The 25214-nt window shown below is 46.5% G+C and overlaps 1 protein-coding gene across 5 annotated transcripts in view; it reads left to right on the plus strand.

Annotated features, from left to right (window-relative positions):
* The window catches only part of ctrip (E3 ubiquitin-protein ligase ctrip), a 102840-nt gene that overhangs the window by 25667 nt on the left and 51959 nt on the right, over nucleotides 1–25214 (plus strand). For all 5 annotated transcript variants that reach the window (XM_077658626.1, XM_077658625.1, XM_077658628.1 and 2 more), the window contains exons 13-20: nucleotides 2974–3130; nucleotides 3635–3782; nucleotides 4653–5062; nucleotides 11849–12126; nucleotides 19668–20055; nucleotides 21630–21711; nucleotides 22330–22436; nucleotides 24198–24380. In XM_077658626.1, coding sequence (XP_077514752.1) covers nucleotides 2974–3130; nucleotides 3635–3782; nucleotides 4653–5062; nucleotides 11849–12126; nucleotides 19668–20055; nucleotides 21630–21711; nucleotides 22330–22436; nucleotides 24198–24380 — 1753 coding nt within the window. The remainder of the gene's footprint in view (nucleotides 1–2973; nucleotides 3131–3634; nucleotides 3783–4652; nucleotides 5063–11848; nucleotides 12127–19667; nucleotides 20056–21629; nucleotides 21712–22329; nucleotides 22437–24197; nucleotides 24381–25214) is intronic.

Here is a 25214-nt window from a genome sequence, read left to right on the forward strand (position 1 = left end):
ATTGTCTTGCAATTTTTAGGTCAGTTAACTTGCTATGGAGAGGGCTTTGCCTTGCAGTGATGATGATTATGACAAACTTGCTATTTTCTTATGGAATGGACAGCCAACGCATGGCAAAAGCACACGTGCTGACGGCCATCATGAGCCAATGCAACGCAGCCGTTGCATGCTCGCGGATTGGAAAGCTAAGTATAGCACCACACAAGAAGTCATTGAGGCGTGCCATGGTGCAGATAATAGCTGGCTGTGAGTGCACTGGTGACAAAAGGAAATAGGCACTAGTGATACTTTGGTTTTTAAGTGCAACGGCTTCGTTTTGGATTACGCGTACGGAAGTGGGGTTTGCGGAGTATAGCGTAACAATTAAAGCTGCGGCCCAATTGTGCAGCTGCATATGTTTTCTGGTTACAGTTGTGTTCTCTTAGGACGAGAGAGAAACCTTGTCAAAAAAACATAAGCCTCATAGAGCTTGCATAACCACTCCATGTACAGCGCAGCCCGTGCACAGGTGAAAATGAAACCAAGCCAGCCCCATGACGTGGTTGTCGTAGTTTCGTTTTCACACCTTTGGTTTGCGACAGTGGTTGGGCCCATCAAGGGACTTTCAGTCCGTCGAAAGACACGCGAGGGCTGGGCAGGCTACGTGTCGTGAACGCTATGTTTGGAGAGGTGTTTCAAGTCTGGCACTTTGTATTCAGGCGTCATGACTGACCTTACAATGCTTTGTGATAGCATTTAGGGAGGTCCTTTATTGTTTAAGCATTAAGTCATACTGTTATAATACACTTCTACTGAACAAAAATTATATTGTTGGAAAAAGTTTGAACAAGATATTAGTCAACAAAAAGCTTGCAGTCATGACTGCTACATCATTCGTCCTCAAGGTTTCTCTCTAGCAAGCCTTGCAGGCATTCTGAATTATGTTGATTTTTGATGACAAAATGTGTTCGCAATAAAATTTTTTCTTAGGTGTGCTTGTGGAAAAGCGTTGTTCTCAGTTTAAACTACCTTTACTAATATTTTAAACGTTTAAAATGTTCGATTTGATTGGTGGCCAATCATTTTTACTCATGTTCGCTTCGAATATCGAACAACAAAAATTGTTGCTCATTTTTTTCAAAATACTGTATGGCTTTTGCAACTAAAATAAACAAAACTAGACTGCCTGAGCACCGTATAAAAAAAACATGTGTGCAAAAATGTATACTACTAAATTGAACTGCATAACAGTATCCAACCTGTCAGGCAAACTTCAATCCATAACATGACAAGACTGGAAACAAAAATAACATGATAGCTAGTAAAACCTCAATAATTCCGAGTTCAAATTGAACCGACTGAAATGCCCAGGTTATTTGAAGGTCGATTTATAAAATGCCCCACGGCCCCGGAAAAAAATACCGAAAATGCGGTAGACTTATGAGGCGGCTCTATCGTGCAGACACCTGTAATCCCGTGACGAGCACAGAGTTTCGGCATGCTAGAAGACATCGCGAATGTAAGCGAGATGGGAACGCGCATTGACGTCGGAATGGCGAGACTGTTCCTAAAAAAGGAAAAGAAATAACGAGCGACATGTCAGTCAGCGTCTGAAAGCGGCAAGGTGCTGAGATTGAACTACTGGCGAATGCGCGGGCCGACAGTTGCCATTGCAACGGGCGAGTGGCCAAGCTCAGAAACCAAAACTACACGGCCAGGTTATTTTTTTGACCTGGTGACAGCGGCCCCCTGGACATTGTCACGCCTGCCGTTAGGCCCACTTAAGAGGTGCATTGGTTACAATGCACCATGCAATACGCGGGATTTTTACAGGATCGCTTGCCCTGTTGTGACACCTCGACCCGCCTCTTCGGGAGCCTCACGCGAAATTCCGCAAGTAGGCTTTCCCGCATAGCGTAGTTGACCAAAACAAGATGGCGGTGGTCACGCTCTGAGAGTTAAGGTGACAGAACGAATGCCATGGGTGGATAAAAGGAAGGATAAAAAATAAACGCGCTTTCGCGTTGCAATTGTTAAAAGCAGGTCGACCCCCATGTTGTTCGCAGCACGTGTGGTATGTGGGAAAGCCCACTTGCGGAATTGCGCACAAGGTCAAGCCTAGCGGCATCGGAATGCGATCGGTCCACGCGATAAACGATGGAGAAGAAAGAGAATAGGGCCTTTATATTGTTTTCCTGGAACTCTAAACTCTATGTTCAGATAATTTGCCCAGATATTGTGCTTTTGCAACAATCAGATTTACGAAAGTCGGCGGGGTATACAATCAGTGTTTAGTATTCGGGAATTTTCGAATATTCGGAAATTCACGAATATCATTTCTCGAATACGAAAATGAACCGAATATTAAACATATTCGATTTGTATTCGAAATTTCGAATATTCGCTCATCTCTATTGATAACCCATTTTTCTGAGAGTTGCTGATAACGTAATATTTTGCCAACGTTTAGCAGTGTGTTTCATTTTGAAGTTCTGCAAGAAATTGCTCAATGATGCTGTACAGGTCAATTAATGATTACCTTTGCAGTGATTTTGTGGCAACACACAAATGTTAATGTCATGACTACTATGCAGTTGTTTTGGGAATAGACATGGACGCAATATTGTCATCGTTTGCTGCTCTTCTGCGTCAAATCTAACATTGAGGACACAACAGTAGCAAGGTACGACAATTGTACACGATGGATTTCAGAGCGTGTTGAGCATGAGGTAGGTTCTTTGAAAGTAGCCCAAAAAATATAGGCTTTAGATTGTTTCTTACTTGAGCTGCTCCTGTTTTGCTAACTGACATGAATGGCTTCTGAATTGCAGGTTTGGGTGGCACCATTATTTGAGTGTTTCCTCAAAAAAAAATCATGCCGCCACCATCTCTGCCAGTTGTAATGGTGTGATTCATTGGTAGTACCATTAACAGGATGTTGCTTTACAATGTTGCTGCTTCCTTTTAGTGAATTTAGTGATGTTTCAATTACAGAGAGCTGATGCCAGTGCTACCCCAAGATGGTATCTTTGTGGTAGATTCACTCCTTGTAAAGCCCAACGCCCACCAGACCGATGCAGTGCTGTGGAAGTGGAGGGATGACAGAGGGCTGTGGCACCCATACTCTTCCATTGACTGCAAGATCATTGAGGTTGGTGCCTGTCCACTTACGGCTGGTATTTTACAACTGCGACCATTTCATACTATGTCCCGAGTTCACAAATGAGCAAGTTCAGGGCTGCTGCGTACGCACATCACCTTTTCGCTGTCTAATGCCTTTCACTGCCTGTGGTATGATATTTAAGAAAGACAGACAGATAGACATACACAGAGAGACAGACAGACAGAGGGAGAATTGAGGCTAAGAGCTTGATAAAGAATTAGCTCACAAGAAAAACTGCTTAGAAATTCAAAAGTAAAATAGAACGTTCCAGTAGTAAAACATCTGAACCATATGAGGTGACTCTCAAACTAGGCAAAGTGCTTAGTTCACTGTTGGACCCCCACTCCCTTTCTCGTCTTCTCCGAAATGAGCTTTGAAGCACTAGTGGGAAGGGGGATTTTTGCATTGTGGGCTGCTTTGTTGCGCATTTATGTGATATGCTTCATTACGCTTGGCTAACACGTTGCATTTCTCTTTGTGTGCTTCCTGTAGGCTGCCCACCAGTCGGGTGAGGATGAGATCAGTCTGTCCACGATGGGCAAGACCTACACGCTCGACTTCAACCTGATGCAGCAGATCAACGAGGACACTGGCACCGCACGGCCAGTGCAGAGGGTCACCAACCAGGCCATGGCGCAGAGTAAGCTCAGTGTTCTTGCTGGCTTCTGTCTTTGCAGCTTTTTCAATCTGATCAAACCACACTGACGTCTCTTGCTGGATGTTTCTGCGGTTGCTGGATGTTCTGCAGTAAACTGCTGACATGCTGGTCAGCAGTTTGTTCCAGGGTGTCATTGCTGTAGGCAACTTTTACGTTGTTCTAACAGACATTATTTTACCTTGTCAATTCATAAAGCATTTCTTACAGCTGATGTGAACCTTATTGGTGGTTGTAATGACTTCACTGAGGGCGATGGAGGGCATGGGTCTTGGGTCTTGGGCATGGGCTGGACAAGTCAATTTTTTCTTTCTTTCATTTATCTTTTTTCACATTCATATGTTAGGCGCTCTTCCAACTGCAGGTAAAGTTCGGAAGCTGTGGGTTGTGCTGCTTATGCAGAAATTCACAAGCAGACATTTTATCCCTGAGCAAAAGGACGCAAACAGCCATTTTGCATACCTTTAGATTTTAAAATATTTTGTTGGAATGTGGCGGGTATGGTTTTGCAATTCTAGCTTCCTGTTTTATTATGCCGCCAAACCAAAATTCTGTGTTGCTTCAGGGGTGTCTACTTGCTTACCTCGGCACTTCTCAACCATCGCTCCTCCTTTCAGGGAGGGTCTTGAGGGTCTAAAATGCCAGACAGCTTCCTGCTGCTCAGAGTGCAAGGCCAGGCAGAACAATAAATAACGTCGCAAATTATTAAATGTGACCTTGTGACAGTGTGTCGGTGTGCTTGCATTTCTGTTGAGTTGGGAAGTCTGCCCCACCTGCCACGCTAATGATGCTGGTCTTACTCAGTGGTACCATGCACATGCAGTGTGCCTGATGCTCTCTTTCTCTACATCGCAGTGCTGTCTGGCAGTGGAGCCGCAGCAGCTACGGGTGGCTCCTCTTCATCTCCTTCGTCATCTTCCTCTTCGCCATCTCAGAGTGGTGGAGCAGCGGCAACTGCTGTGGCAGGTGACCCCCGTGCCATGTGGCTTCGTGAGCAGAGCCATGTGGGTGGGCGAGCCTTCCTGGGAGCCCTATTCGGGGCTCTGCACGAAGTGTACAGCAGCTCAGCGGGACCCGCGGTGCGGCACCGCTGCCTGCGGGCTCTGCTGCGCATGGTGCACTGTGCCCCCGCGCCACTTCTGGCAGAGGTGTTGAGGTCCCAGCTAGTGGCCTCCCACCTGGCGGCCATGCTGTCCTCCCAGGACCTCCACGTCGTGGTGGGAGCCCTGCAGATGGCAGACATACTGATGCACAAGCTGCCCGAGGTGAGGACAGGTGGCATCTGTCTCTGCTGGGTAATGCAGTTGATCCTGGATGTATCAAATGGTTGTTATTGAACAGGCACAATGTCCCCTTGAAAATCGGGGGCAAAAGCCATTGCGCTCTAGTACGCAAAGAGGTAACACCGTGACAGAGAACAACGCTTTGACTTTGGATGGATGAGGATTTGGCTTCCGTGGTACCCATGTTGCCAACATAAGATCGTAAAACTGTTGAAACGGAAATCAAGCTGATTGCTTTGAAATGGCAGCACCGCAGAACTGCTTTAGGCCAATCGAAGTGCGGTTTTCGATTATAACCCGAGGGTAGGCTTTAAGGGGAAAAAAAAATCCAGGAAAAACTCTCGTTACATTCTAGCTAAATACGGTATAAGTCGATGCAAAACCGTGCCTAACCTTGCTTAACTCTTTCGTTACCGCGGAAATATGGATGATTTGAACTGTACTGAAATAAATTTTTTTTCACAAGAAGTAACAAACCAAGCGTATATTGCAACACATGAAATTGTAGCTTATTAGTTGTACTTCTGAATGAAACAAGTAGCAGAGTCGTGTATGCAAAACTACTTGGAACATTTATTAGTCAAATGTGGCAAAAACACGGAAAAAGTATAAAGAAAAAACATATTACCGGCTGCACTAGGCGCGAACTTGATTAGACGAAAACTGGAATATACAAACTCTTTCTCAAGTTTATAGCTGTCATTTCTCCAAGTTTCAGCTCTGAGGAAAAATTATTCCACTTTCCACGGCCGGTCAAGTCGGCGGTCATGACTGCGGTGCCACTGTGAAAGGGAACGGGAAGATGTGAATACGAGGTAGACTTGACAAGTGCTGCACATAATGTTTGATCTTTGTTCATGTTTTGTTCTCTGATAGCAGAGCTTGCAATTCCTTCTTTTCTCCGTTTTTTTTTTTTTTTTCGGTTGGGGACGAATGGATTGTATGGGAGGATTGGAGGCGTGGACGTCTACCTCATCTGTACTCCAAGATTTATTGAACGAGCTGCTTCCTGAAAGCCAGCTGACCAAATTTGGTGTTTTGGTCAAGCTCTGGAACTCTGGAACATCAGGATCGATGAACTTTCATTGATGTGGTTCAAAAGCGAGGACACTTTCCAAGTCTTGCCATTAGATGCAGCCGCCACAGAGTCCTCCGGGTCCGTTACGTGCAGAAAAACAAGCAAACGAAAAACCTTTTTCGGCAAATGTTATTTGATGGCTGAAGGCCAGAATAAACGATTCCTGTATTCCAATAGAGACATAGTCGCGGCAGGTCAACAATTCCCCATGTGTATGATTCATTCCAATGGACTTCAGCATCTCTAACGGATTCACCTCTTCCCATGAGCCGTCACACCGAGCATATGTTTGCCTGTCCAAAATCTTCATCCTAGAATACTTATTAGTGTTTTCGTACACAGTCTTTATCACCTCCGCTGTGAAAAACATCAGGAAGAAGTCTAGAGGTGGAGCAAATCTCCGAACGCCGCTCCGCAGCGATGCGCCGACATGGACACCTGGCTGTTGTCTCGGTTGAAAAAGCGCGACGCGACCTTGAACATTTGGCAAACTGTCTTGGCCATATGTTGTGAAAGCCCTGAAGCACAAAAATAAGCCACTCTTATCAGTTACAAACCGCATGCACCATAGAAAACACAGAACGAATGAAAACAAAACTTGCGTGTACATACACACTGACGTTTTAGGCCCCTGAGACGAAATCTCGCTGTCAGAGCTGAAATCCTACGTTTGTACATCGTTGTCTGACTTATCACCGCTGCTTCCATCGCAAAAGCCGGAACTGAAAGCAGCTGAAGCGCTCTGTGTCGAATTTTGATCTCAAGGAGCGCACGACGACACGGACACCATGTTCACCGGCTGACGCTGCTGGGGCCGTTCAGTTTCATTTTTCACGGCGCCCCCTCATGTCGAAACACTGAAACCAAAACTGCAATCAAAAGAACAGTTGTTGAGCACATAACCTAGATGGTGCAGCGTGTCCGCATGCGCAAAATGAATTTTCTGCGGCATTTCCAAAACGTCGGTCATATGCACCCGGTCGCCTATGGCGCGGTAGCAAAAGATTTAAGAGGGGACGCGGGGATCAGATCGCGAAAATCGATTTTTGGGAACCACACGTTTCGGTATCTGCAACGCCTAATCTGCGTTGTGTCAAAATGGTGTCGCTGAAAACGCACTAAATGTTATAAATCGCACAAAATCACCGCAGTTTGCGGAGCCAGATCTCGGAACCAGATCTCGTCTTTCCCGCCACCGAGCGCCGCCATCTTGGTATCGTTTGAAAACTCAGTTCCACAGTTTTTTTTCTGAATTCTTTAGTCGTCGCCATCTAGTAACAGTCGCATAAGCGCAAAAGAAGGGCAGGTACCTCAGGGGTGGTCACACGGGTCCTCCGATGAAAGCGGGCCTCCAATTGGCTGCCGGTCTGAAAGGAGCCTCCCAATTGGTTGCTGCTGCGGCAGCAGGCAAGCTGGCAACCACAGCGGACCGCTGTTCTCTGCTTCGAAAACCACGCCGGAGTCTTCATTTGGCACGCAGAATTCGGATTTCTGAAAGCCCCCATGTTAGTAATATATTGTCGCTCATTTGAAAAGAAATTTTCGACGAAGCACGGCTTTGGAAAACGGAAGTGCAAGACTGCTACGGCGAGAAAAAGACAGCGGCCAGCCGGAGAAGCGGAGCACCTGACTGAACATGCGGAAACGTGCCGCGCTATCTTGCACCGCGCTACTCCAGCAGCGAAGCCGACATTCGCCCTGTGCTATTGACGCCGATAACCCAGTCAACGGAAGACGTGCCAACGGAGTCTCTTGCACCTTCGCGTACGTGTCAAAATGGTGTCGCTGAAAACGCACTAAATGTTATAAATCGCACAAAATCACCGCAGTTTGCGGAGCCAGATCTCGGAACCAGATCTCGTCTTTCCCGCCACCGAGCGCCGCCATCTTGGTATCGTTTGAAAACTCAGTTCCACAGTTTTTTTTCTGAATTCTTTAGTCGTCGCCATCTAGTAACAGTCGCATAAGCGCAAAAGAAGGGCAGGTACCTCAGGGGTGGTCACACGGGTCCTCCGATGAAAGCGGGCCTCCAATTGGCTGCCGGTCTGAAAGGAGCCTCCCAATTGGTTGCTGCTGCGGCAGCAGGCAAGCTGGCAACCACAGCGGACCGCTGTTCTCTGCTTCGAAAACCACGCCGGAGTCTTCATTTGGCACGCAGAATTCGGATTTCTGAAAGCCCCCATGTTAGTAATATATTGTCGCTCATTTGAAAAGAAATTTTCGACGAAGCACGGCTTTGGAAAACGGAAGTGCAAGACTGCTACGGCGAGAAAAAAACAGCGGCCAGCCGGAGAAGCGGAGCACCTGACTGAACATGCGGAAACGTGCCGCGCTATCTTGCACCGCGCTACTCCAGCAGCGAAGCCGACATTCGCCCTGTGCTATTGACGCCGATAACCCAGTCAACGGAAGACGTGCCAACGGAGTCTCTTGCACCTTCGCGTACGGCCGCGCGAATCGGTAGCCGAGATTGCAGCGTTGGAGGCGACACCGGCAGAGACGGTGTGCTCTGTTTTTGGCGCATCGTGCGACACGGACACGCAGCCTGCGAGTTAGCACCAACCTTCGACCAGCTACAGTGTGATAGCTGAAGATTCACCAGACGAATCGTCGCCTGAACGTAGCGTCATTCAGGCGCACCTCGAGCCGCGTTTCCTGTCGTCGGCAGTGACGGCAGAAGCGCAGACATGCAACGTTCGCGACTCCCTTCGCGCAGTGTCCGCAACTGAACGGAAGTTTGGTCACCACTGTCAAAGGACTAGCATGCCTCGCCTTTTTGCGATAGAGACGGCAGTAAATGAGGCAGTCGTGAAGTACAATTCAGTGAGCCAAGGAGCCTACTCGGCAATGTGTGCCACCTTGGGTGTGCATCATGGTGCCCTTGTCGTCTAGAGGGCTCAAGAAAAGGACCAAAAACACCTGAAGAAGGCGTCCAAAGCCCACCTTGTTTAAACAAAGAGGCAAAGGTGCAAGAAGGTGCCTGACAGCAATGGTGCAAAATATTACAGCTCTGGTGCTTTCTAATAAATCTGCAGTGCTTGTAAAACTTTAGAGCCAGTTTTCTCGGAAGTGAGTTTTGAGCCGACTGTCCTGCTTGCAGAAAGCATACAACAACTACGCCTTGTGGGATTTACATGGGGTTTGTTGCACTGTATTTCTTAGTAAATTCTCTATGCAGTGACATTCCTATATTTTTAATAATGTTCATATTTTTTTACTGTTTAGCTAAATCTGCATATTGATAACGACTTCATTTTTCAAACATGGAAATAGTGTCCTGTTTGAAAAAAAAAAGGGTGATAATATATTTGGAGAATGTCACTGCATTAACTGCTCATTTGGATAAAATATAAAAGCAACTATGGGCTTCTACCACGTTTTTTGTCACGCCAGGCTTTCTGCAAGTTGGGTGCAAATAAAAATTCGTAATGTCAAAACTACTCAAGGTGTATCAATGAAACTTTGTATTTAGTCATTCAGCACATTTCCCAATAACCGTGCCAAATTTCATTGCTCTACTACAAAAAGTAAGGAATTTCACTCAGATCCCCACCTGCCCCCTTAACCAGGCGTAGCTGAGCTTTTCACTTGTCTTACTAGTTTAGCCAGGTTGAACCACACCCAATTTTCTTTGTTTGCATTTGCAAGTCGGGCTGCTGTTCTGCTCTCTCAGCTCGGGGTGTACCTGCTTTGCTATGCACTTGCTTTCCAGTGCTTCATCCAGCAAGATGACTTGAGATTATTTGCCGCACCGGGCATGGCAAAATAAAAAAAAAAATTGTTTGTTGCAGAGCATTTCAATATTTCGAGGAGTACGCAAAGTACCATTTTGGAAAACAAGTCGGCCATTAGAAACAACATACAAGAATGCCTGAATGCTGATGGCCATTGTCTCCACAAGCTGGCTTACTACAGAGCCAAGAAAGCCCTGTACCAGTGGTTCTTGGACATCCATGCACGAAATCTGCCAGTCTGGCTCGATGCTGTAGCAGAAGGCCAAAAGACGTTGAGACGTTGAAGGGTATGGCTAGCAGTGGTAGGCTCCAGGGATATGTGGACCGTATTACCGGTAAGGTGGTTGTAGGTGAGGGTGAGAGCCATGCATTTGACACAGAAGGCACCGAGAAGTGGGTACAAGATGTGGCGTACTGTGAGGGAGAAGTACGAATTGTACGGCATTTACAACACAGACGAAACTGCCTTGTTTTGACAACTGCAGCTGTGTGGGACCTTGGCACTCAAAAATGAATAGTGTTGTAGTGGGAAATTGAACAAGTCCTCCTCACGACAAGCATGGACGGATCTTCAAAGTTGCGACCATTTGCCATTGGCTATCTCAAGTCTCCCGTGTGCATGCCAGGGTGCACTTCGCTCCCAGTTGCATACAACACGGAACTCCAAGGCTTGGATGACCAGGCCATTTGAGGCTTGGCGGTGTGACTAGGACAAGAAGCTTGCAACGAGTGGGTGCAAGATTTGCCTCACCATCGTGGAGTCTTTCTCGAAAACTTTGAGCTTTGCTTCCTGCCACCGAATGCAACAGCGGCTTTAGAGCCACTTAATCAAGGCATCATCCGTGCATTCAAGCTATGCTACTGGAGGTGCATGGTTGAGGGGCTTTTAGTGAAACCGTGCGTTAATGATGAGCTGAAGATTGTGCCTGGCAAGTCATGACTCGAGACACAATCTTGAACTGCTTCCATCAGGGGGTGCGAGAGCTGCGAGTGCGGTGCACGCAGTGCAAGATAAGTGACATTGCCACATTGTGCCAATAGAAGGTGCCTTCGAGGAAAATTTGATGGGTGATGACAATGTAGCTGTGACGGCAAGCTCGTTGGACATTGAAATTGTTTTCAGTGCGTTGGTGTCAGGTGCCACCAGGGAGGCAGAGGAGCCCGATGCTTCATGCAGCCCTCTCTCGTACAGATGTATAGAGATGATACTGCTTGGGAATACAGGGGGATGTACTGGAGTTGAAATCAATGAAATGATGTGTGTCGAAAATACGATTCTCATTGTAGGAGTTAATGCAGTTTTCAGGCAAAAATCACTGCCTACTGCAAATAGGTATATGCTTCTTGCCAATGAATTAGTTTTGGAATAGATTATTCATGGTGAATGGCATGGCTTTTCTTTCGTCGGCACGTTATCGCTCCACTGTTCACAACCTCATGTATAAAGAACTTAGTAATGAAGTTTACTGAAGTTTGTTATAAGCGAGTTCGGGTATATCAATTTATGCCACATATCAAATAAATCACGTTGTATCATCCTTTTTGTTGTAACCAGGTTTACTTTGCGATTCCTTTGACTGTAATCTGTCACTATCAAATCACAAAGTGCTTTGATTAGGTTTTGGGTGAAGGCAAAAAAGTTTGCCTTCACCCAAAACTGTTCGAATTGTAATGGAGATTACCCGACTGGGTACTATGGCACAATATTAGATATAGCATTGATGCTGCTAACAGCCAGAGGTCTCCAGGGCAGGCACGAGCGTCAGTGTTGAGCCAGTTGTCATTGTCCTTTTGTTTGGCGTTAGCTGCTGGTGCTTTCAGCGCCGGCATTTGCGACAACTCTGGTTTTTTTCTTGCAACTGGGCCTGGTAATGCGTGTAGCTTGGACTTGATTGAAGCATTCTAGATCTCTTTTTCTGAAATGTTGCACTCACCCCCCTCCCTTCATTTATGCAGGTATTTGGAGTGCATTTCCGGAGAGAAGGGGTCATGCACAGAGTAAAGCAGCTGGCCCAGGAAGAAGTGTCCACAGCTGGTGGTGATGGGCCTACCCCTGCGGCCAAATTTAGCGAGGACTCATCTTCCCTGGCCAGCTCCAGCAGAGATGGTCACCCAACCACTGCCACCACAATGCTTTGGGGTGCTCTGTCTTCATCCGCTGGGGGACACCTGCCACCCATGAGCAATTCTGGGGACAACGATCACTTTGCTATGGGTGCGGCCAGCGCACAAATGTAAGTTCAGCAAAGCTGTGGAAGTGGCTAGTTTGAGCAGGTTCATCCTTGTGTGACATACTTTTATGCAGAGAGAAGATGGTATACAATAGTGAGACAATAAAATTCAGCAAAGCTGTGGAAGTGGCTAGTTTGAGCAGGTTCATCCTTGTGTGACATACTTTTATGCAGAGAGAAGATGGTATACAATAGTGAGACAATAAAATTTGTAGGGGTTTAACATGGTTAAACCAAGTAGACGTGTGCCAATGTGAGTTCGCTTGTCACTTGTGCGGTGCTGTGCGTTTTCTTTTCGCTTTATTCGCGTGTTCAGGAGCCATGAACGTGAAAAAACTCATGAATTCGGACTTGGCAACAAAGGCGGACATCATTCGACGGGTGGAGGCCAGCGAGTAAAGATTGTTGGTCGCCAATTTCGGAATTCCTCGCAACACGCTGAGTACAGTACTGAAGAACAAAGCCTGCGTGAAGCTGAAGGCAGCGCAATCTAGTTGCCCTGGAGCGTGTCGTATACGTGCTCCGACTTACGACAAGGTTGAGAAAGCTTTGCACGCCCGATTTCTAGAGACACGTGCCAGTGCTGATGACGACGTGCAAGCCGTTGCGGGTCGTGCTTATGCTGAGATTGTGGCTGACATCATGGATATCGAGGAAGTGGACCCGTGCAGTGGGGAAGATTCAGGGCGAAGATGCACAGCTGCCATGCACTGCGGCTGAACTTTCATCCACATTGAATTTCTCTCTTGAATTTCTTTAACAAAATGTTCATAGAAGGGAAAACACCTAAGGAGTGGAAAAGAGCATTCATAGTGCCATTCCTAAAACTTGGAAAACCACCATCTTCCTCTAGTAGCTATAGGCCAATAGCATTTACAAGCTGTCTCGCCAAATCTTTTGAAAGTGTCCGGAATAGGACTAACATTTGTCCTTGAATCATGCAAACTTCTTGACATCCATCATTGTGGTTTTAAAAAAGCGTGCTAAACAACTGACCATCTACCGTAAAAACCAGACTATAGGTCGGACCGGAATATAGGTCGACCCCCTAACTAACCAATTCTAAAAATGAAAAAGATCTTTTTCAATGGGAAAAGTACCGAAAGACATCCTTACTTTGAAACAAATGCGACTCGAGAGGTTGCACAATGGTAACCGTATTTAATTTAATTTAAATGCTGCTTGTATGTGCACCCGGAAAATTTTTTAACAATATCGTGCACCAATCGGCCCGTGTGTTTGTTTCTGGCACAGGCAAGTACGGCGCCGTAGAGCAAAACCCTCCTCTTCATGAATCGCCGCAACCAGGATGGCGAGCCTTTGAATTGCGCCCTCGTGAGTCTAGAGGCACGCGCGATCTCTGCGGCTTTCACGCGGATGCATTCGGCAGTCACAGGCAGCGATCTTGCTAGCAGCGCAACGTTTCCTTCCTATTCTCGATACACTACAGTCTGCCCCCGAAATGATAATTTCTTCTGGTTGCTGCAAGTTGTAATAAGCAGCTTCTGCCTCCGCCAGTACTGAATGCTCTTTTCGGATACTCCAAATTCGCGCTGTGCGGCCAGGTTCCCGTGAGCTTCCTCGTACTCAATCGTGTTTTTCTTGAAGGCGACGGTAAATTGCCGTTAGCTTCCGCTTTGCATCTACTGAAACGCAAAATGGCGGCATTGCTGCTGATGGCGATGGTGATAAAGGCTGTTGACTTCAGCCACCCATTGTTGCAAGACTTCCGTATTTTTTCCGCCAATGACCGGTATATAAGACGGGGGTCGACTTTTCACCATGGTTTTTTAAAAAAAAGTTCGACCTATATTCCGGTTTTTACGGTAGTTTGCCTCAAAAACACAATCAGAGAAGCTTTATACACAAACAGCACTGTCTTGCGGTCTTCTTCGATATGGAGAAAGCATATGATACAACCTGGACGTTTGGGATCCTCCGTGACCTAAGGCACCGAGGTATCCGTGGTATGATGTTGAACTGCCTAAATGCCTGCCGTACCAACCGTTCTTTTCACGTACGCCTAGGCTCAACCCTTTCAAGGAACTTAATTCAGGAAAATGGAGTACCTGAGGGGTGTATATTAAGCACGACCTTATTTATTATAAAAATGAATTCCATAACTAAAATAATCCCAAAGTCCACCCTGTATTCATTCTATGTTGATAATCTTCAAATAGCCTGCACATCCTCAGACATAGCAGCATGCAAGAGACAAATACAACTGACAGTAAGTGATTATCTTTGACAGTAGTGATTTTCTGCCATCTTCTATAGGATACACACACCTTACTCATAACTTTATACTGACGAAACAAGAGAAAACTCTTTCTGAAAAGTGTGGAGATGAATTAAAGGTAAATCATATTTTATTCTCATGTATAAAAGTCTTGAAACTGAGGAAAAAAGTATTTTACACAGTTTTATAATAAACACATTCCTTGACACCCGACGTTGCTCTTGGGTGAAGATGCAATTGTTGACATGTCTTGTGTATTTAGCTTTTTAAAAGAAGCACGTTTTCTTGGCAGACTAAAAATTTTTACCCACTGCCTCGCTTCATTTTTTGGTGCACCTCAGACACATTCTCATTCCTGAAAAAAGGCTGAGGTGTCTATTTCATTGGTTGGGAGCCTCTACATCCTTGGCCCGCCAAGGATGGCCGCTGAGGTTACCTCACCTTCTTTAAAGCTTTTACCATTAGCCATTTAAAAAGATATTTTCCCTTTACCTTAACAAGGTGGTATGAAATAACATTTTAGGCCCTTTACACCACTGTTGTATTACACTTCCTTTTTAATAAAACCCTGCACAATTTTCTATACCTTGTGTTTGGTGCATGATGGCCATAGCTGCCTGTGGGCCATAAAACACAACACAACGCCTTTATTTATGGTGCCATGCTTTGGTTTCGAATGTAAGTCAACCCCCCCCCCCCCCCCCATACTCACGATTTTAAAGTTAAAAAAAGCGTCCGTTGCATCCGCACCGGCTATACCGCGCGTCGTAGGCGAAATGTAACAGCCTAAACATCTCAGTCATGCAGTACCTACACGCCCAAGAATGCCATGTTCAGCAAAACCTGGTAGTGGGCTACTTAATCAGGGGGGCCTGCCTACAATCGTGTTACTACGGTAAATTTCAGGGCATAAATAGGCAGTTTCGGAACGGCATTGTTGTTCAGTTATGGGTAGTTAAAGCACTGATATTTATTTTATTTATTTATTTCAGAGGTACTGCCAGCCTTTGCAGAAGGCCTTTGGCAGGAGTGAGCATACATGGTGAAGAAAGCACAGAAAAGCACTACAAGATATGATAATGATAACAGTGGTGTCATCCGCCTGCTTGAGCAGATTAACACCGAGAAGAAAAGAAAAAATAAGAAAGAAAAATGCTTTGTACAAGCACTGGCACATAACACTGGCACATAACACTGGCACATAACACAAGAACACTGGCATTAATAGCACGCTTTAGTAAATAAACAGTAACTGTAGACATACGCTGATCCATCAGCAATGACAATAATCACAACCACAAAGCAATATCAATAGCGGGAACCAAAAACACTTAGGTTGAGTTAACTTATGCACTTCAATTTTGATAAGAAAGATTCGACATGAATTGAAACAGTACACACTGCTCAGCTCTGGTACACAATTGTAAATCACACCCCCCCCCATTACTCATGTCAGAAAAACTGAAATGTATTATAGTACCTAACTGTACTACTCGCCTGTACTTGCGCCATTAGTCCTCACTAACGATGCCGTCGTGATCGCTGCTGCGTCGTCGTGCAGCGAAATTCTGCACTTCGCACAGCTGCACCATGACATCGCATGGAACAGCTAAACATATTGCCTCGCTGCAGCTGCCACACCCGTATCACCGTTGGAACGTCTAACTTGCAGCCCGGTGTGCAGTTGTTCGGTTTTTCGGCGTAAAGAATGAAAGCCATCTTGAAAGTAGCCATGAATGAGGACCGAACTCCTACTCGACCCGGAGCAGAAATGACTATTGATGAAGCACTACATTTAAAAAATTCAGCAGTTTCAGCAGTGGCTTAGCTCAGCTAGGCCAGGATATACATAGCGAAAGGACTCAAACGTCCTCATTGCCGAAGCACTGGCCGTCAGCCATATGGCGTAGTTGGTTATCCGGCGTGTCTTCTTCGCGTCTGGTTCTTCCTGCTCCCTCGGACGTTCTTCTCGTAGTTTGGCAACGACTTGGCGTCTGTCGCTCTGCGTCTTGACGCCACCGCTTGGCGAGACGTTCTTCCCGCTCTTTCGATGTCTCGGACGCACGGTTAGTGTTTGTTGTTTCATTTGTACGCTGTCGGGCATCCTCACGCCAAGCAGTGATTTCCGGGTAGTCCGACGCAGCTTCTTGCAGTCTCCGAAGATGCCACGCACTGTATGCGCGCTCACCATCCACTTCATCCATGGCGCATCTGACTAGCACGCGAACATGCTCAACGTGCGTTCACACTTGGACATTCGGCGGCGAGAGCAAGCGGAATCCGCTGCCGCGGCAGAAATTCCATCGAAATACCCAGCGGAAAACCCGATCGGCAGGACTGATTTCTGCCGCCAGAAAAATTCTGCCTATTCTCATCGCCCAATAAGACAGCGTGTACGAAGTTGCATTCCCGCGGCGACAAACATGGCGGCACCTTACGATGCAGGACGCCTTGTTTCGAGCTGGATTTGTCGTTGTTACCGCCTTTTTCAACGTGTTCACTGGCCATAAATGAGCCAGCAGTCTTTCGCTTCTCGCCCATAAGAAAATGTAGGAGTGATAAATTTGGTTTTTTTTTTATTTTGAGTAACGATTCTGTTCCTTTTCAGGCTGAAGAGGGGCATCGGTTTGTTGATAGGGGTTCCCCTCCTAACCACTAGATGGTGCCACTAGACTTATCTTAACATTTTAAGTGAGAATGTTAGAAATGGCGTAACGTCCAGCAAAATAGCTGTATTTAGTGTACGTAAGCGTGCATACGGTTATGGTATGCAGACGGCATCGATTAACCTCTTGCCATATCTGTGTACACTGTGAGCAGACGACACACAGACGACGAGCGGCGACGTGGTGGCCGGGAAGTGTGAAGGAGGCAGCATTTTAGTTGCCACGAATTTCGCTTGCTCTCGCCACTGAATGCCCAAGTGTGAACGAGACTTCAGGCTTATTCTCTGTCTTCGTAGTTCCTCGCAGCACTGCCAAAGCTGCGTAGAGTGCACAGGAAACTCTGACGCTACGGAATGTAGTGCCGGTATAAAATAGGCGTACGGGCATATCGGACAGCATGATCTAATGTGCGCTTGGTCCAAACACTATTTATTATTAAACCTTATCATACGCTCTTGGTACGTACGCTGTTTCCCGAATTTATTGTGCGCGACTTGTGTGCTGTAAAGCATCTCCAAAATGGCGGCACCCATCGAAGCAGGACCTCCCGCCTTGGACTGAATTTGTAATTGTTACTGCCATTTTCTGTACGTTAAGTGGCCATAAATGGGGCACCAGGCTTTCGCTTCGTCTCATCTCGCCTGTAACAATAAGTAAGAGCATAAAAATTACCCTTATTTTCTATTTAGTGTGACGACTCTACTGCTTCCCGTTCTGCTTGTTCGTTTGCATACGCTTAACTAAAAATTCGAATATGTCAAATGTCGTAATGCCCCGCAGAATGCTTGTGTTTAGCATACGTAAGCGCGCATACAGTATGTAGCCAGTGTCTATTTATACTCTTTTGTAACCATATCTGTGTACGCCACGAGCAGATGGCACGCAGACGACTAGGCGCTGATGAAAACGTGCTCTTCTGATTGGCGGAGGATGTCTCTGCCTTTGGTAGCGCTGCAAGTTAGTTATGGGATGGAGTATATATATGTTCAGCTGCACAGTCAGACGCGATGAAGGAGATGGTGCACCTGTGGATGGTTTGCTCATGCGCAGTGAGGCTGCATAACTAGGCATGTGACGTCATGAATCGGTGCAGCGGTGGAGACCGCTGTGGCTCGGCCAGTGGCGGAACATCTGCGGAACAGTGCAGCTGGTTGCCATGGCTACGGCGCATGCGCAGCTTTGGCCTCTGACAGGCACGGCGAAACTTGCTTGTGCTAGCCTAGTGTAGCTTTCGCTACAAAACTTGTAAAGCGTGGCCGGCAGTCGTAGAATGCGTCAGAACCAAAGAGAAACTACGCATGAGCGGCGTCGGCCCTTCCGTCAGCTAGCGACACCCCCGGCACCACTGCCTTTCCGAGTGGCGGTGCCGCCGCGATTGGAACAGCGGCCCTTCCATCACTTAACGACACTCCCTTGTGTGCCAAGTGCGCAGTTGAAAGTAAAAAAAAAAAACTTATCAACAGCTGCAATATGCAGCCATGTGTGGAAATGGGGCGGGGGGGGGGGGGGGGGGGGGGGTACTGGTTTGCTGCCTATCGACAACTGCCATTGGCTGCCGAGCGCGGAGACGGGGTGCTGGTTCTGTGCGTTGACATAGCAGCTGCTTAAAGGAGTGTAGACACCTAATTTTGGTGGCATATTTTCTTCTCTACAATGATGTGGAAGACATTACTACGCATGAATCACCACGTTGTTTACTTACGACCGCTAAGTAATTTATAATTGTATTTTTCCTGTCGTGTTCTTTTGGTTTCATCAGCCGAACGATGGTTTTGACTTCAGAGTGGTTTTGTCACGTGAGTCACAGAAAAACGTCGATATAATTGCTGCTGTAATTGCTGCTTCGTTTTAATTCAGTACAGTGCTGAAGGCAGCCTTCCTCAAGAGCCAGAATGACAATGAATGTGGAAGCTGCGATTAAATTGCAGTTTTTTCATGCCTCGTATAACATAAAACCACTTTTTGACGTCACAGTCCTCATTCGGCTGTTGAAACCGAAACAGCATGAGAAAGAAATTCGATTATAAATTACTTAGCGCTCATAAGAAAATAACAGGCGGTAATCCATGTATAATGCCTTGAACATCATTACAAACAAAAAAACACACGCAAATGTTAGATCTCTATACTCCTTTAAGGCTAGCACCAAGAGTGATGCATAGAGCCGCGCATCAAAAATGCAGCTAACTTGTAGCATCCCTGATATCTCGTTTGGGTCGCCTTTATTTATGGGGCCATGCTTTGGCTTCGATTGTAAGCTGACCCCCCACTTCGGACTTTCAAATTTAAAAAAATAGGTCGACTTGCAATTTGTAAATACGGTACATTGTCCTTGTCATTTTCATCTCTGTACGAATTTCTCTTTTGATGATTGATAATGAACAGTAATGGATTTTTGTGCCAGAGCAATTCTTTGTAAGTGCTCGTCACTGAGTGTAGTTACACAGAGAGTGTTATGATTCATTCTGCCCAACTTGTGTCAGCAGACAAATACCACTGCCACTTTTGTCTGTGCCAGACTAGTGTTTGCACCTTGTACAGTTTCTGCAGTCAAAGTGGTTTTGTCCTGTGAGTGCTCATGTTAAGCATGTGTGAAGCTTGATCGCAAGGCAGTGAGATTTGCTCTGTGTGCCCCGCAGGCGACTGAGCGATGTGCTGAAGCGCAAGCGTGCTGCCAAGCGGGGCAACGCCTCCAGTCGCAAAGTGCGCACAGAGGAGGGTCCCCGCAGTGGTGGGGAAAATCCTCCCCTGGGACCCAGTGGCCGCCGGTCAGTGCGCTCTGTGCGGGACAGCCCTTTCTCACTGCCGCCACCACCTCCAGAGGGCACTGCTAGCCCAGCGAGCAGCACGTCCCTCTCTCCAAGTGGCGGAACAGCAGGAGGCTCTGCTGGAGGCTCGACGTCTCGAGGTGCAGGAGGCCGGCTAAGCTCTGCAGCTGCCCGCACCACATCATTTCTGGCCAGCCTCAACCCAAGCCGCTGGGGTCGCTGGGCCAACCCGCCACTCGTGGGTCATCTCAGCAACCAGGTACAGTAACCTTTCATGGTAAATATTATCTCATGTAATAGTATCTATGCAGCAGTGCTTGTCAAGCAGCTTCCTTGCAAAAAATTTTTCTACAGCTTGGATCTGTGCTTGAATGCAATGTCTCACTCAAGCGAACTTTTTAGTGGCCCTTGAAAGGCTTGTAACAATAGTACCGGTTCTCTAAAAAACATAGAGCGTTGTCACAGTTAGTCTTATGACATACCGAACACGTTAAGAGGTGTCTATTTAGGAAAAAAAAAAAAAAAAAACCTCCACCCTATTAGGGACAGTTCACATAACACTGCAGAATATCAGTCGAGCAATCAAGGCTCCTCTGTCTCGGCGGCTGCTATCGCTGAAACCATTCAACCTGTAGAAGCTGACGAGGCAGCCATTGTACTCACCATCGTGAACACGAAAGCTGAATACATTCTTAGCGATTCCAAATCTGCAATCCGAAATTTTGCTAAAAGAGTTCACACACCAGCCTTGTCCATCTTAGGCAAAGCTGAACCATTAAAACAGACAGTCCACATCATATGGGCCCCTGCCCACTCCTCCCATCCTGGAAACACTGCTGCCTACAACCATGCCCGAGGATTCATTGATTGGGCAGTGGGTGAACCACACCTGGGATCGGCGAGGGGATGCAAAGTCACATATGACGTCATACTCCAGTAATTGAAGATAAAAATATTCCCACCCCATATAAATCCCGAACTCAGTCGGAGCAAGTTGCATGGATGCAATTTTAAAACCCATACCTTCCTGAACCTTTTTGTATTCCCTCATGTACACCCGCGATATATGAATCCCACTGCATTTTGTGCAACATTCTAAAGTCAATCTATATTACATACTATACGAGTGCCCTAAGAGCTTACCCTCTTAGGAACTGCAACTGTCAAGTCAAAATCAGAGGGAGACTGTATTGCTCAGCACAGATCCAAAGACACAACTGTGGGCAATGAGCCTGAGCCCTAGAGGTCGTCCGGAAGCACTGACTTCCCGCCACTTAATGCCGTTGTCAGGGTCCACGCAAGACATTTCAAGATGGCCCCTAACCCCGTTCCCTCCTTGTCTTTAATTAGTTTTACCACCACCTCCATTAACATTTCGTTTGCGCACACACACACACACACATACCTAGCAACCTAGAGCAACCTGAGTCGCAACCCAACCCAAGCAACCCAAGTGTCACTGTGGCAGCACCTGCCATAGGACAGTGGCAGATAGCCTGACCGCTGCATCACTGTGCCAGGAGTGGTAAGAAGACTCGCAGGCACTTATGAATGGAGAGATTGACCATTATCGCTATACGGACAACTGCCATCCGTGAACATCGGAACAAATCAGCCATAATTTTTTTTAATACACTCGATGTTGACAGGTGTGAATTTTCACTTAAGATAAGTTTGAAATTTGAAATAAGCTTGCATTAATAAGAACTTGCTCTTTCTTTGTTTTTTTTCTTTCGAGCTTGAAGTCTGTTCTCTGAAACTGTTTTTGTCTATTACATTTTGTAATTGATGCAGTGGAACACCAGCCTTAACCATGGACTCTTTGTTTTCCAGGAATATCCAATGGAAGTGAAGTCCAGCATGGGTTCATTTTCTGGAAATAAGGAGAAAATAAAGCTTTGGATTCATGACCAGGGTGTGTATCCTGCAATTTCTGCTTCCACCAACTGTCTTGGCCATGGAGTAAGATAGACAGGATTGTAGACTGGCGCGCCGCAATGCATTCAGCAAGCGTGATTTTGCTACGCAAACACCCAATGCTTGTCCGGCTTCCAATGTGGCACTGTACTCTCTTCCTTCATTCACCGGCACAGCTTTATGCATGCTTTTCACATTTCACTGTCCTCCTCTCAGAAATAACCACGCAACAGACACTGGCAACATGCCAGTGCAGCGTCATGAAGCAGATGACAATCGTGATGCATGCCATGGCACATGCGCATGCTGGCAGAATAAGGGAGTGAAAGCATCTGGTGTAGCAAAAGCTTTGCCAAAACTGGAGTCGAAGCCAAATTCAAGTGGTACCTATCAGATGCCCCATCAAGCTTTCTCCGATGTAGCAAAATTGATCCCCTCTTCTCAGTGGAGTGTGCACTCCTGTCTGTCTTACTCTGTGGTCTTGGTTTACTATTGCTGTGGCAGTTTTTCAATTTGTGTGATCCCGGGTATCGTTAGACTTGGTGTGCCACTCAGTTGCAGTGATCACTTAGAAACAGTTATGGTGACCCCTTCCCTACCTTCATTTTCATTGCAGCGAAGCGGTTCGATGAAAAGCACTTCACCTCTGACCAGGGAAGCTCTCACCCTGCTTTGAACACCCTAAACCGTCTTCTAGCTTCTTTAGAACACCTAGACGCTCTGGTGAGGAAGTGTTTGTTTATTGCAATATGTTCGTCTCTCTCTCTCATATTTTGGTTTCTGTATGCTCGTATTGGATGTGTATGAAAGGAAACTGCGATGTAGAACAATGCGATAAATCAAGATGTCTTTATAAATGCCACACAGCACTGAATTTCAGCTTTGTCCAAACACAAATGAAAACAATCAGGAAATTTCAAGATAAATTGAGTTTAGAGATACGTGAAGTATTCAGATTTTTGCTCTTGCATTATAAAAGTTCAAACTATATGTCCAGCTTTACTTTCCTATGCAGACTCCACAATTCAGTCCGAACACTTTGTTACAGTGAGTGCCGTATAGTAGCATGGCAGCACATGGGGGCTAAGACTGCACTAGCTTTTAGCGTGATTGCATTGATAACGCGATGATGGTGGTGGCAATGGCCACAGCTATGGTATGTCACTGTTCTGATGACGCTGCTACTCATGGGAGAGGGTGTTCGGAGGTGCCCTTTTCTCATCTCCTCTGTCACCTCTGTTTGGCTGGCTGTAGTTGACCTGGGAAATACAGCCTGTCTCACTGAAGCGTCGAGGCTGGCAGAGGAGGCAGTGCGCATTGGCTATTGGCAGCGGAATTGCATGAAGTACAAAGCGGCACAGAGCACTGGCGAATGGTGTACTGCTTGCTCATTGGTTCGATCGAGGTGTGACCGGAGGTCTGGTCAAACTGCTGGAAAATGTCCTCTTTTTTTTTTGTAGTTTTCCTGCACCAGATTTATAGAAAGAATTTCATTGCAAAACTCTTTCGAGGTAGCAGTGATAGAACATGGGGCCTATTGCGCGACGGGATAGCGCTGACAAACAATATTATGTTTAAGTGAGGAAGTAACTTTATTTGTAGGAAGCAGTACAGATAATCCCTGCGGGTGGCGTAAGGCTAAAGGCTCTGAAGCCTGACGAGGCCTTATCAGAGTACATTGCGCGCTTTTTTTCTTTAAATTAGGGCTTCAAAAAAAGGGGGTCCGCAAATTATGGAGACATTTCGTGAACATGCCCTAAAAACTGTACAGTGGTCCTAACTCGCAATATATGCCGTATATTGCTGCCTATACATCGACCCTCCAATTCTCTTTCGCCCTCGCTGGCCGCGTACGGTAAGCGTATGCCGTTGAAGTGCCGGCATTGGGTAAACCACAATCGCAAGGTGACATTCATGACGTGCGTGCTGTAGCACTGCCACAGTAGCGATGTAACAGTTGAATTTGTATCGCATCTGTTTCTGTGGGAGGTAGAGTGGAACTGCTTGTGAAAATGGAGCTGCCAGGAAAGTAACGGCAGGGTTTACAGCTCATGTTTTGTTGACGAGCCGCCGCGGTGACTCTGTTGTTATGGTGCTCGGCTGCTGACCCGAGATACGCGGGTTCGACCCCAGCCGCGGTGGTTGCATTTCGATGCAGGCAAAATGCTGGAGGTCCGTGTACTGTGCAATGTCAGTGCATGTTAAAGAACCCCAAGTGGCCAAAAATTTCCAGAGCCCTCCCCCTTGGCGTCCCTCATAGCCTGAGTCTCTTTGGGACGCTAAACCACATCAACCAATCAATCATGTTCTGTTAGCGATAGTGTCAAGAAGTTGTGCCACTGTTATGTGCATTTGCCAGTTCTGGCATCATTTGCAAAGTGCCCAGCCTTGCTTATTTCATTTAGCTCTAATAGCTTGCATTTATGTCTTGGGACCTGTGCAGTTGTTTGAGACATGTCCCAATCTCTTTGTACTTTTTAACAGACGGACCATGGGCTTCAGGCATTACAGGAGATTCGTGCAGTGTTGCTGGAAGGAGACGTGTCATCCTTTGAAGTCATCCACAGTGGCCTCGTCAGCCGCCTTCTGAGTTTCCTCACGACAGCCAACTGCCACCGGGATGATCGGCTACGCACCTTCCTGCAGGTTTTCCTGCATACCCCTCAGGTCAGCTTGCTTAGTAGGTCCTGTGCCCCCTACAGTGTAGAATGGTGTGCAGGAAATAAGATAAAATTTCCTCTGTTTTTCAAGTGGGCGTTTCGGAGCTGCATTGCTGTTTGAAGAGATGCGATTTTTTTCTTGTATCTCCAGGCGTTGCAGCAGATGGCTGTCGAGAGCAATGCTGTTAGAACAAGCACAGCGGCCTGTACCTAAGCAAGAGTCAGTCTTATTATGGGTGGACTTCCCAAATGTAGTCGGGGAGAGCAGCAGTGCTGCCACCAAGACCATTTTATGACTTGAAGTCGGCATGATGAATGGTCCTCAGAAGTACTCTGTGATTGACTGAAGCAGTTGTCACATTCAGTTGACGCAAAATGTCTCTGGATCAGCCAGCACTGCATGGGACACTACTGAATTATGTCTGATTTGGCCACTCAAGTACATCACTGGAATTGCTGCATAGCCTCTTGCACTGCTGGTAGCGTGCTGTAATGTGCAGCCTTGAATTTGCACAACTTGTGGAACAATTGCTGGTCCATTTCAAGACACTTTGACGTAGGCGCAGTTGTGTAACCACAACTATGGAAACGGATGTTGCTTGGCTGTTTCCAATTTTCCTTTTTCAGGGTTTGTGTTTCCAGTAAAGCTCAGTAATTCATTTGCAGTCTTCTAAAATGTGGCATGTGGAGAAAGCTAATTGAGCGTGGCTTAATTATGTGCAAAAAGTTGATTTTTGAAAAGTACATTTTTTTTGGCACCTACAACGCTCTCTGTGTTGTGTTGAAATATTTCACCCAAAAACAGTCTAAGTGCTCCAAATAAATGTATTAGCCGGCATCT

Source organism: Amblyomma americanum, chromosome 3 (genome assembly GCF_052857255.1).
Source record: "Amblyomma americanum isolate KBUSLIRL-KWMA chromosome 3, ASM5285725v1, whole genome shotgun sequence".
In the NCBI taxonomy this organism is placed as follows: Eukaryota; Metazoa; Arthropoda; class Arachnida; order Ixodida; family Ixodidae; genus Amblyomma; species Amblyomma americanum.